Raw genomic sequence first — 13,815 nt, 5'->3', positions numbered from 1 at the left:
TCCTTCACGGAGATTCTAACTCGCCACTTCGTCAGTAATTAATCAATGGATCGTCGATCCTTGCCCTCGTGAGATCCTTCCAGATTACCCTAAAACCACGAGGCCCAAAATCAACCCCACGATAAGCCTAAATGTCTTCCATGTATGGCGATAAACGTGTTACTAGAGTGGCCAGTACGGAGGAGTTCGGTGGACCAACTCCGAATGCAGATCCTGACGTCAAAGCGCAAGATCTCGGCCTACCTACTTCGCGTACACCGCGGGATATCTCCGGTGTCATGCAGCCAGAATTACAAATTGGCACAATGACTGCTGACTAGCAGGTGCGTCCGAAGGAATGTTCCCTGATTCAAGAGAATTCAAACCCCACTGTTTGGTTGGAATTGCCACGGTTTCGGGGCACCGATAATTTTATTTAATAGTCGACATCTGCCAAACATATTTCTCTCGCATCTAGCGGTTATACCTCATATCTCACTCGTCTTCTTTACTGAGCCCATCTATCCCGTTGCAATTGAAGTCTCCTTTTCTTAAGATCTTATTAATCAAATTTTATACACACATTCAAACATAATATACCACGCATACCGTGCTCAAGGCAACAATGGCCACCAAACCATTCCAGCATCTTCTCCAAGATAAGAAACACGTCATCCACACTCCTGAAGAAACCTCCAAAATCAAAGTTGAAAACTGCATTGGATTCGTCAAGGTTCCAGTCGGAATTGCAGGGCCATTACTGGTCGACGGTCCCAATGCCACAAATGAGCAAGTCTACGCAACCCTCGCCACAACCGAGGCCGCTCTAGTCGCCAGCTGTGCCCGAGGTTGCAAGGTCTTCAATGCCTGTGGCGGTCTGCAATTCGACATCCTCGGGGAAGGCATGTCTCGGGCGCCTGTGTTCAAGTTTCCAACGCCACGACACGCTATCCACTTTGCCAAAAGCGTCCCCGAGCTGCAGAGCCAATTCACCACCATCGCTGAATCGACCAGCCGGCACCTCCGCCTTCAACACATTGTTCCGCATATCGTAGGGTCCAGCGTACATCTGTACATCAGTTACTACTGCGGCGACGCGTCCGGTCAGAACATGGTTACGATCGCGACGCAGAAGGCCTGCCAAATGCTCGTCACTTCGCCACAGGGTTCGGAGTATGAAATCATCGGTTTCCAAATTGATGGGAACATCTCCTCGGACAAAAAGCCGTCGTGGGGTAATGTCCGGATGACTAGAGGTGTAGAGGTCATGGCCTGGGGAACGCTTACGAACTCAGCCTGCGAGAAGATTCTCGGCACATCGTCTTACAACCTCTATACTACCCTGATAACAGGTAAAGAAGGCGGGATCCGCAACGGGCAATTTGGCTGTAATGCCAACACGTCGAATATCGTTGCGGCCATCTTTATCGCGACGGGGCAAGATGCTGCGTGCGTTGCGGAAGCGTGTTGGAGCCATCTCGTTCCGGAGTATGACTTTGATACCAAGGATTTGAAGGTCTCGTTGTACTTGCCTTCTTTACCTGTTGGTGTGATTGGTGGTGGGACGGTTTATGAGACGCAGAAGGAGTGTCTCCAGATCATGAAGTGCGCAGGACCAGGCATGAAGGGGCGCTTTGCAGGATTGATTGCATCTTTTGCGTTGGCGCTAGATGTCAGCACTTGCAGTGCTGTTTCCAACCACACTTTCTCGCAGAGCCATCAAAGGTTGGCTCGTACATCGCAGCAGCGAAAACCGAAATCCAAGATATGATCTTGAGATCCTATAGATGAAAGAATTGGGTGGACAGGGGTAGAGAGCTTGTATCGTCCTGGCTTAGGCGAATGATATGAATATGACCCTATCAATTCCATATCACAATCCATGTGTAATGTCCGTATATCTCGATGCTTCCAAGAAGCTGAAGGTTTTGCTACATAGGATTATTCTGTTCGTCGGAAACAGGCTAGCGAGGTATAGTCAGATATACAAATGTAGAAGGGCCTGCCTGACTGTCTATAATTGTATGGATTGAGGTTGATCTATTCTTGCTGAGATACTAGTGTCTGATCATGCAACAACATTGGTGGCACTCGAAGACCCGCACGCACATTAATCTTACCAGATTCGCCAATGGAAATTATGGTTCTGTCATATTCAACATATTTTAGTATCTCATCTTACAGGCCCTCAACCAGTATCTGGTTTAGAGATAAGTTTATATAGCACCCTAGTAGCAGTACCCGCTTAGCTATGATACACGATACTCCAGCTTTGCCAAATGATAAATTTACCGTGGTTCTGGATCCTGATGATAGATATGTTCATTTTCAGACACTTTACATCTGACTTATATATATTGACAAAGGTTCATTCTCTTGTGGCACTTTCACCTTCAAATAGAGAGATAAGACATACCTACAACTTGAACACTCCAAGAGAGAAGGTGACTGACCGGCGTGTCCACACTTGATATGGCACTGGCGCTTCAGTCAACAGAACGATCTTACTTCCCAGGGCGATGACATTGAAAGACCGGTGATGTCCGGTTGAACCGTCAGTCTGCCGCCTCCTACCGCCTGCCGACTACGGTCGTGGAATTACCATCCACTTGCCTGTTGTGGTATAGCGTATGAAAAATGTATGGAAGTATGGAAAAGATTCCCATGATTTTAGGCACCAACCATGATCCCCGCCATGCATTATTACCCATTCGACGAGGTTATACGACGATCCTTAATTGAGCTATAAGCTCTATATACAATCCACACTCTCAATATACGACGAATACTATGAATCGGTGTTCCAGACTAAAAGATACCTGAAAAACGCGAAGGTTCCGGGGACAATCCGCTATTGCCCGGGACGTCGATGTCGTCCGCCGTGCTTGTTCTACTTAATTTTATTGCTCTGAGAGGCTTGTTGGTCGGCATGGGAGCTACGCAGCCTCGCGTCCTCAATGGGCGCCTCATTGGATCTATATCGCTGGGACCAAATCCCGGCGCATGAAAAACCCCTCAGCCTTGCTCCCTTTCGATTCACCAACAGGAAGGCTCCACGACAATCAACCATTCATGGCACGACAGCGATATCTCCATTATCTGAATTAACGAACAAGAAGCTAATCACGCACTATCATCTGACCTACACCCTCCAGCTAGCGTCGAAGCGTGATAACCCGTAGTAGCTCATCAAGATGCCGCCTTGCCAATCACAACCAGCAAAATGCTGTGCCCCCGGATGGCCATGAATCGCAATCGCATTAGCCCCGACGAAGATACTAGGCGACAGGTCAGTGGCACGGTTAGACTATCTGCTAAATATTCTCTTCTCCCCTGCTGGCCTTTCTCTCCCAACTCTTAAACGCGCATGACCGTCGATCATAACATAGTGTCATACCCCGCCACTTCCCATTGCAATGTCCAACCCTAAAATTGTAGTCGATACCTTCAATCATATCGCATTTCCCCCCAAGCTCCCGGGGAAACGAGACAGCCAACCTGAAAAAGTTGATCTCGACCTTATCACTCGCCTGCGCCATGCGGTCCAGACTCTCCATCGCATGGCCGATGATGATATGAAGGCGGTATGGCAGTGGATTGAGGTAATGTTGGATACCTGCCGCCTAGTGAACGAGAATGGCATGGTGAATAAGGTCGCGTTACTAGACGCCTTCGATAAACTGCATCCAGAAAGCCCTGTGATCGTGTATATCGCAGAGCAGAACGCAGCACTTCTCTTCCGAAAGGCCCAGTGAGACATTCCAAGTCCGTACATAAGGAGACTCCCGGTTAACCCATTCTTCTATAGAGGCAGTGATGATGTGATCATCGAAGGCTTTGAGGCTTCGCCTAGTGCGGAGCAAACGCTTGCTGCTTCTGGGGCGCTGCAATGGCATTTCCCAGGAACGGCGATATCTCTTTCTGGTGAAGAGTTTGGGAGCCTGGACCTCCAAGAGAGTCTGGCTACATTCCTGGAAATGGCCAGCACGGAACAGATAGATGAGTTTGCGGCGAAGTCACGGAAAGCGGGGGTGAAGCTGGCCGAGAGTCGAGATGTCGTCGACCCGGCATTAATCTACGAGTTCCTGATAACCCTACTCGGGGTGAATGGTTGTCGCATATGCCCACCATTATTATCTAAGCGCGTAAAGGATGATGTTTGTTGGGATAATGCCGAGCTCCCATGGCGACGCAGTCCGTTTTGGTTGGTGCTGCGGGTCTGCGTCCAACGATTGCTATACCTCCGACTGGGAGGTGAACTGGGGCGTCTGTACTACAAGTTCCTCCTGTGTGTTGTGTTGGCTCTTCTCTTGAACGATGTTACCAATACGAGGACTGTGGCTATGGAGAATTGGGGCTGGCTTAAAGCCAAACTCTGCCGCCGTCTGGTAAAACTAGAAATGGCGAAGGCACGTTCACCCTCAGCAGTCCGCATAGCATACCTTCGTCTAGCCCACAACTTGGAGCCCCTTTTTCAACAGTACGTTGAGAAAGCCGATACTGTAATAAAGAAGGAATGGGAGGCATTCAAGAGAGCGGTTCAGCGAAAGATCCCACTGCTGCCACTATACGCCCATGCGAGAGACATGTCCTTGAGTCTGCCAGGCAGCATGCCCTACCTTCAAATGGCCCTACAAGCTCCTCGGAACGACACCAACAGAGGCCAGGACATAGATTCGGCGGTCTTAGCTGAAAGGGCCCGAGGAAATACGACAGAGCAATTTGCTTCCTTGTCAATACAATACTCCTCTCTTGTAGATCTCGAGCTGAGACTGCGGTCTGGCTCACGGGAAATTCCCACTTCTAACCTCAAGAGCCAGAAGCTTTGCATTGACATTGCTCAACGGATTAACCAATATATCAATGTTGCGGGAAACGCTTATACTGGAGATCAGGAGCACCTGAGTGAGTTCATCATGAACATATTTGAGCTGTGGGTGTACATGGACAAATGTGCTCTGGTTGCATATCCACTACTCCAGGAATATCACCCAGGCTTTCACCCTGAGCTGCTGGACGTGCTACACTTATCTAGTCTCACCGACCTGGAGCGCTTACAGGAAATCCAAAACTATATTCATAAGCGTTGCACTGGCGCATCGGAAAAGGAAATGACCATATTCACAGATCCATCCCCAGAGTGCTTCGCGGATCGATATCTGAGGACTTCCATGGGAAAGGATTTAGTCCACTTGCAAGACCAAATCGAAGCCGCATCAGTGGCTTCTCGGCACAGAAAGGAAGCAGAGCTGGCGGAAGTAAACCGTGAATTTCAAAGCCTATCTGAAAAGATCGCGCGGACCTCATGCACCCAGCGGAGAAATCCTGACGGAACTCATGATATTCGCGGATGCAATCACTGCTACCATATTCGTTGTCGTCGACGGCTGCAAATCAGTGTTCACGAGGACTATCTGCCCGCAGACAACAGAATCGCCGAAAAACGGGCCATCGTGTTTGAACTAGCAATTCCCGAAGCCTTTGCTGTGTACCGCAGCGCTACGTGGAGCATCATAAATAGACTTGGTCCTCAGGTAGATTTACCAACAGCGGAAGAGCCCCGCGTTGTACTTGAAGACTACAAGCAACTTGCCAACTATAAGAGACCCATTCCATATCAAGGCCGATTTGCTTTAGCCTCCTACACAAAGTCTTACTTAGGTACACATTACAAGTGGAGGAAATTGCCAGCGGCCAAAAAGAATGTTCTCCTTCCACAAGGTCTCTCATTCCGGTATTATGATGCAGAAAAGCGATTATGGAGCAAGGATAGAGCCCCGCTCACGCTTGCTCACCATTTTTCTCTTTCACTTCCCCCAAGCCATCCCCTCGCTGGCCTCTACTCATCGTCCAGCTTTGCCCCGGATGGTCCAGGTCCCTCCTCATATGAAGCAATTTCGAAAGTCCGAGAGTGCCCTCCCACTATAACTGCTCATGAATTCATGGCACACCAAGCCTTGATGGCGGGAAAGCACAGCCGATGGGTTTCAATCCTTATTGAGCTTGGGTCATCGAATCTCAACCTTAGCTCATTAGAGACAATGATTTTATTGCGTCATCTGACATTGCAGGCTGGCCCTAGGGCACTAAGCGATACCCTGCGAATCTCACGTTCAGTATTTAGGGAAGCCGAATTCTGTAAGAAATTAATCGAGCAGATTCATCAGCATCTCTCGATTATCGCACCGAATTGGCGCGAGACTATCTATATGGAAACAATGCTTACCTTGACTCTTCAGCTCTGTAACCTTGGATGTCATGAAACATCCGCAGAAGCTAAGAGTTTGCTCTACCGAGTCCGCAATATTACACTCCAGTGGATCAACCACTTGCGTAATGAGACTCGAAACGCCTCAGAGGTGGATGTTGCAGAAAGAGCAGCTCGGTATTGCTTCCTAGCTGCACTACTTTGTCGGCGTACCTTCTCCCTGCACAGCGATACCCATGTCCCTCTGGATATGGAAAGTGCCCAGTGTTTTATTGAAGCAACTCTTGCCCTCCAGGAGAGCCTAGTGGTGGACATAACCAAATTTAGTACTTTGACGCGCAGCATGTTAGTCCGTGACATAAGGATGTCTGCTCGACTTCGTCAAGTCGTCCAAAACACGATTAGGATACATCCCAGCAGTATCAATTGCGTTCTGGACAAGGTATGGCCAAATCGCTCCGGTAGAGTGTACACTACCTGGGAGCATTTGCAGCATCCATATGAATGTTGGGTCACCGCCAAAGCAAAGGGCACCGAACAAACCCTACCGCAAGTCTTCCATTTCCACCTATTGGAGGGGCATCTTTTGGTCGATGGTAAAGCTCTCGGGAAGCTGCCGGCCGATATTCGCGACTCAGAGACTCTCAAAGAGCTTTTTGGAAACCAACGTTTGATTGCTTTCCCTTCGAATATGCCTGGAATGAATTATACCCTAGCACTTGATAGGGAAGGGCATCAGATTCACTTAGGATATCGAAATAAGAACCTAGTCATTCGGGCCTGGAAGGATGGTAGAACCTTTGAACTTATTCCGCGTTCAGTGTTTGAGAGGAATGGGAAACTTGATTTGCCTGTTCCCTTAGTATTCGACTGCGTACACTGGGTCAATCTAAACTCAGGTATCCTCGAGGCTAGACGTATGCCTCTGATATGGAGAGAAAGACCTGGTAATTGGAAGATTAATATCCGAACACGGCAAGCGCAACGAGGGAAGTCTTTGCTGGTTGATCCTTATTCCCAGCTAGCTATCTCAATCGCCGAAATTTTCCATCATTTTGAACATCCCTCGATGCTGACAATATACCAACCATCTCTAAACACTCTTTCCCTTGAGTTGAAACGCATGAACCTCGGGTTTCATGTAAACAAACGGCAGCTTTTACAATGCAAGCAGCTGGCGGCTGAAGTGGATCCAAACCAGGACGCCGGCACTCTGTACGGGCTCCAAAGTATGCTGGTGCTCCGAAATGCCTACAATCGTTCGCAGCGTAGTATCATTACGCCTCTTGGGAAGCTCGAGTATGAACGTCATGGGATCCATGTGTTAGTACGTAAAGGGAACAATGGGGACTATGGAAGGTATATGATCGATGATGTCCTTGGCAGATTACATGGACCGGTAGAGCCATTGCTGCTGTTTACCCTGGCTCAGCTCCACGCATTCACATCGTTTAGTATCCCCGATCCCCTAACAGGACGGACAGGGACGGAGGAAGCGCTATCTTACTTAAGGTCGGGCTATTCTCAGCCGTGGACGCCTCTCGTCCAGGGTAGTATCGATCTTCTGCAAAATATCTCGCGTCTTAGCCCACATCGCGAATACTATCCCCCGGGCGTCAAGCGACAACAGCTGGTCAAGTGGGATCCAAATCTTACGGTGTCCATTCAGCACGAGGCATATCAACCAGTTATACAGTCGATTCTCGATAAATCCCAGAGACTCTCGCTGTTCCAAGTGCAAGCAACGCCTCCTTTGATTGATACATCAAAGAGCGAAGTGCACCTTCAAGAAAGGGCCTGCTGGCGCCGGTGTCTATATGAGCGTACATATACATCATGCGAAAATACGATAGAATTGCCTGATGTAATCTATACATCGCGTTTTAGATATTGCTCATCCAAGCAAGCTTCGCGTGTTCGGGAAATCGTCACCCTCCTCAGAGAACGGCCATCAAAAATCTACACAACACACAGACTTTCTAGCATTTTGCACAAGTGGTCATATATAGGTGGCTATACGGATGTTTTCCGCTCATATAGTCTTGAGGGGACTCTATTTGTTGATTTTGCAGCAGAATGGGGTAAACTGGTCCGCCTCTGTGTTGAGTCTGACGTGCAAAATTTCCATTCTCTAATGTTTTGCCTTGGATTGATGGCTTATGGTGAAGGTATCGACTTTGATATGATTCGGGTCTTAGCTGCCTTTTCCATACTGGATGGCCTCAAGCAATTGTCGTTGCCCTTGTATTCGTCATTTGAGAACTTTCGCGACCAGGAGTGTCCTGACTTCGATTCAGTACTGGCATTGGTACAGCCCTTTTGCGTACAATACAAGGACCCGACTCCACAAAAGAAGAAGGCTAAACAAGTCTTGAAGGCTGCGGAAGTTGCTCGGATCCAACTGGCGAAGGAGAACCACAACAAAAAGTGCACACAGGAAAGTAACGACTTCGTTTCGTTTATCCTCCAACAGTGGCCTTGTGCTGAGCCCTCGGAAGGTAAATTCACCGCATCATTTCTTAACGTCGTTGGGGCTGTAGAGGCAGTCAGTCACGACTGGTTACGGCGGTATAAGAACATGCGACTCGCGGCTCATATCAACGATGTCCAAAAAGTCCTAAATGCCCACAGCGCAAAGGCCAACAAACTTGGAGATCCTCCAGCCACATCGCAGCCTACAGTGATCGGATCTCAATGCTCGAGCTCCCGGAATGTCGTCCTGAAGCTCGGACAAGATCTCATCAGCAAATCTGGTGCAAAATTAGAATCGAATCCGGGATTTTCATCAAGGCATGATGAACAGGGAGTTTTGCATTCAGCCGGTTATCAACTAAATGCACTCGGTCGGACACCTCTATCGAAGTGGAAAGCGGGATGGGCACCAGAGATCAATGAGCTTGAGGGAATAGTGCACAGGATTGCGGACTCGGACTGTACTGTTAGGTCTAATTATGGTCAGGACCTACAGCTGAGCATTGCTGCCCTAAAGGATAAACGTCCGGGCTCAGAGACATCATATCAACCAGAAATACCCTATCACGAGGGAATGGCAAGATGTGATGCCGATATCAGGAAAGCGCGGGCGATTGTGGACCGATACCATCACCAGATCTGCGACACATTTACCGTTGGGGACCCGGCGTTCATTTGGTTGCAAAATGGAAATCTGTGGCCATGTGTCACTCCAGTGACCATTCTGCAGCAGCTTAGATCAACCTCTGGTGCAAATTTTGGACCAAACATGAAGGGAGCTCTACTATCATATGCAGTTGCAATTGTCAGACTGCAGCGGTTCATTCGCATAAAAGAGCTTTTTGCTAAACGTGATAAAAGCAGACTGGATCAGGAACGCTACCAACCATCCCATTCTATATGGGATTACGTAGAATTTCCCGATTGGCTCCTTCTTGAAATCGATTCCAACATGCAGATACGTCAAGAGCAAGTCACTGTAGCCCTTGAGATGGTGTCTCCTGCCTCAGGTTGCAATACAGCGTTGCAGATGAATATGGGACAAGGAAAAACATCAGTAATCATGCCAATGGTCGCAGCAGCCTTGGCTGATGGTCACATTCTTCCTCGAGTTCTAGTACCAAAGGCGCTCACAACTCAAACTGCGCAGATCCTACAGGCACGCCTTGGGGGCCTTGTTGGTAGAAGTCTTGTCTATATTCCATTCTCACGACGTACTCCAACCACCCCAAATGTAATTGGGGAATATCGCACCCTGCAAGAGAATATACTTCGTGAATCAGGCATCGTTCTAGGCAATCCTGAACATACCCTATCATTCAAGTTAAGTGGACGGCAGCTTCTTTCGGATTTGAAGGTTCCTCAGGCCGTTGAGATGGTGGAAACTCAGGACTGGATCGACCGTGTTGCTCACGATATTCTCGACGAATGTGACTTTACCTTGGCTGTAAAAACACAGCTCATCTATCCTGGTGGCTCACAGCTTGCTGTCGATGGACACCCTGACCGCTGGGAAGTTATCATGGCTGTACTGGAGCTAGTAGCTCAACATCTCTCTGACTTAGCGCGAGAGCTCCCGTATAGTATTGATATAATTGAAAGAGCAGCCTCTACCTTTCCAATTGCACATCTTCTAAGGGAGGATGCGGAGACGGCTCTTATTGAGCGAGTTGTTAAGGATGTCTGTTCTGGTCGAAGTACTATTCTTCCAATTCAAGACTGCAAGGATTTCGAACTAGAGGCAATTCGACAATTTATCTATCGACCATATGTTGATAGAGCAATCGTTGAATGTGTCAATGGCCTATTCCAAGATATGCCCAAAGTCCGCAAGAGAATATACCTGCTTCGTGGAATTTTGGTACATCGTATCTTGCTGCTTTGCCTTAAGAAAAGATGGAATGTTCAGTATGGCCTTCATCCAAGCCGAGATCCTATGGCCGTCCCTTTCCACGCAAAAGGTGTTCCCTCCGACCATGCAGAATGGGGTCATCCAGACGTTGCTATCTTGTTTACTTGTCTCGCCTTCTACTACGAGGGCTTAACGCAGGAGCAATGCCGACGGTCCCTTCAAGCTATTCTCAAAACAGATGATCCTGCCACAGCGTATGACCGTTTGACGCAAGGATCAGGGGCAACCCTTCCGGAAACCTTACGACACTGGAATTTAATCAATATTGATGATCACGGCCAGATTGCGGAGATTTGGTATCATCTACGCTTCTCGATAACAGCTATTAACTATTTCCTGAAAACATTGGTTTTTCCCATTCATGCCAAACAGTTCTCTATTAAGCTACAAAGTTCTGGATGGGACGTGCCCTTTTTCAGCAATTCATCCTCGTTGTGTCAGGAACGGCAAACGAAACGTTCTGGATTAACAACTGGATTCAGCGGGACAAACGATAACCGCAGACTTCTCCCATTGACTATTCAGCAGCGTGATTTACCAGAGCTGTTACACACCAATGCTGAGGTACTCACGTATCTACTACATAAAAGAAATCGGGGATATAGATATGCAGCAGTCGATGGGAGACGCTTTACTGAGGCTGAACTTCTGATGAATCTGATGAGGAGCGGGATCCGAATACTTATCGATGCAGGTGCTTATATCCTGGAGATGGACAACCGGACCCTCGTCAGAACCTGGCTAGATCAGGATACCGAGGCCCAGGCAGCGGTCTATTTTGGGCGCGACAATCAGGCTTGGGTCCAATATAGAACAGGGAAAACGGTGCCCCTATTTGCCACTCCTTTCGCTGACAATTTAAAGGACTGCCTAGTCTATCTTGACGAGTCCCATACAAGAGGCACTGACCTGAAATTGCCCGCCGATGCGAGGGGTGCATTGACATTAGGGCTGAACCAGACCAAGGACCATACCGTACAGGGTAAGAGCCTCCTTATCCCCTCATGTTTCTTTTGCCTTTGGTTATTACTCATCAACCCTAACCTTTGGATTCAATCTAACATTCGTTACTTAGCGGCCATGAGACTCCGCCAGTTGGGTCAAACACAATCCGTTATCTTTATCGCGCCACCAGAGGTTCATCAAAGTATTTTAGACGTCTGCAAGAATGGGAGAAACGAGACAATCGACTCATCACATGTTGTTTACTGGCTTCTTTTCCAGACCTGCGCTAACAACAGAGAGCTACAACCCCTTTTCTATGCTCAAGGTGCTGAGTTCTGTCGTCGTATTCAAGCGGCAGCGAAATACCCCAAGTTTCTCAGCGATCCCCTTCATCGAGAAGCTTATGTTGGTGTTCTACAGCAGCCCGAACAGCAAACGCTGGAACAACTATACAAGCCACAAATACCAGACATCGACCTCGAAGAGCCTACGACGGGAGCCAGTTCTTTCTCGTTCAGTGGCAGGGTTGCCGAGTTTATGCAGGTTCTCCGCCAACAACACGAGGAATCGAAGCTTTTCCAAAACTCAATCGTTAGCTCAGCACTAGAGGAGGTCGAGCAGGAGCGGGAGGTTGCCTACGAGATCGAAGAGGAACGAGAGATTCAACGACCACGGCGGCTGGAGGCCCACCAGTTTCCCGGGTTGCATCCGTCTCTGTCCCGTTTTGCGAAAACCGGGATTCTGGAACGCTCTAGCTTTGTTTCAGCTGCCGATGTACTCTTCACAACAAACTTGGGGTTGAAATACAGCAGGGAGGTGACTGCTCTCCTTCCTCGCTTATGCGTTTCTACTGAGTTCACAAAGACGGTCAAGCTGAGACCCGGCGCGAGGCGGGATGAGTTTATGGTAAAGGAGCCTTCACCCACGATCTGTGCATGCTGACTGATTATCTTGAATAGCGCCCTGTTACCTGGCTATTATGCAACATTGCAACCGAGGCTGTCATTGTAGTCACTCCAGAAGAGGCGGAGGAATTGATTCCTATCCTTCGCACGACTCCGGCCCCATCAATGCATCTCATTACATACGCAGCGCCAGTGACGAAGCGGATGCTCCACTTTAGCCACCTGGATTATTATGCTATCCCGTCTTTCCCTACACAGTTTGCTATACCCTACTGGCTTTCTGTTGAGATCGGTATCTTTGCAGGGAGGCTGTATTTTGCATACACAGACTACGCTTGTCTATTACAGCAGATGCAACCAGGGCCAGAAGAACAGAACTCCAACGGGACCCTTACCACACGCCAGACGGCCCAAATGAGCTTTTTGGAGGAATGGTTAGTACTGCGTCGTCGGAACCAGGATATCTCACATACGCCTATGGGATATTTGTGTCAAAATAGGGCACTTTCTGTTGATCACCCATTCTTTGTAACGGCACAAGTACAGAATACCGAGCCTATTTTTCCCTCATCTGGATACACAGGTGGGCGGAAAGAGGAGGAGGAATACTATGACAGCGAGGAAGAAGAGGTTGGCGTTTTAGAGCCCGAGGAAGGTGATCAGTTCGAGTAGGCATTGTCGCCTAGAGCATTCATTAAGGGGGGCGACGTATAGGGGGCTCTGTAGGGTGATTATGCATTCAGGCCTGGGATCCCACACTTTTTCCTTCGAAGTCGCCTCCAACGGTCGATGCATGGGTTGAGTCTAGTTCCCTGTCAGTGGACCAATGCATGAATCAAGAACTAAGTCTCTGTATCAGTCTATTCAATGAGAAATCTTTATTTCGCGTGAGCATAATTATTTCCCACCCCCAAAGCCAAGTCATCGATTGCAACAGATACTAGCTAGGGTGGATTCCCCTAGATCCCGCCAAATTAACTCTATTCACCTTGAATGTGGCAAGAATATATGTCTCCCCGACAGCAGCTAAATTAGACCCGAGATGGGCTAGAGAAGCGACTTCATAGGCCATTTCTTCGTTGCAATGCAGCTTCAGTTATTCCTCGAGCATCAGTGTATCGCGATATGAAGAAGGCCAAGTGGATCTGCTAAAAGATTTCTTTAGATCAGAGACTGTCTAGCTTCGTATCTCCATATAATACATTACATTTTGCTCATATACTAGAACTAGTTCAGACTTAGACAACTGTTGCTAGCTTGTACCAATCCCAGAGCTCTCACTTGTGCCAGCCAACCAACCCAACTACACTACCATCATGGCCTCCGGCCGGTTTATTATGCCAAAATGCTAATAAAATCTTAAGAGTAGAGCCATACCATGGAAAATGCCTTCA

At 48.3% G+C, this 13,815-nt stretch overlaps 2 protein-coding genes across 2 annotated transcripts; both read left to right on the top strand.

Annotated features, from left to right (window-relative positions):
• Window positions 1-310: 310 nt before the first annotated feature.
• Window positions 311-1,845, top strand: BDV38DRAFT_120060 (hydroxymethylglutaryl-CoA reductase). The gene has a single exon (XM_032051105.1). It carries the CDS (start codon window positions 605-607, stop codon window positions 1,748-1,750), a length of 1,146 nt encoding a protein of 381 aa, XP_031911964.1. The 5' UTR covers window positions 311-604; the 3' UTR covers window positions 1,751-1,845.
• Window positions 1,846-3,222: 1,377 nt separating this feature from the next.
• Window positions 3,223-13,381, top strand: BDV38DRAFT_120045 (uncharacterized protein). Its single transcript, XM_032051104.1, has 4 exons — window positions 3,223-3,730; window positions 3,788-11,553; window positions 11,647-12,422; window positions 12,476-13,381. Exons 1-4 carry the CDS (start codon window positions 3,396-3,398, stop codon window positions 13,091-13,093), a joined length of 9,495 nt encoding a protein of 3,164 aa, XP_031911963.1. The 5' UTR covers window positions 3,223-3,395; the 3' UTR covers window positions 13,094-13,381.
• Window positions 13,382-13,815: the final 434 nt, after the last annotated feature.

This window comes from Aspergillus pseudotamarii (genome assembly GCF_009193445.1).
Source record: "Aspergillus pseudotamarii strain CBS 117625 unplaced genomic scaffold BDV38scaffold_38, whole genome shotgun sequence".
Lineage (NCBI taxonomy): Eukaryota > Fungi > Ascomycota > Eurotiomycetes > Eurotiales > Aspergillaceae > Aspergillus > Aspergillus pseudotamarii.
The sequence above is the reverse complement of the archived record's forward strand: the minus strand, read 5'-3'. Positions and strand labels throughout refer to the sequence as shown.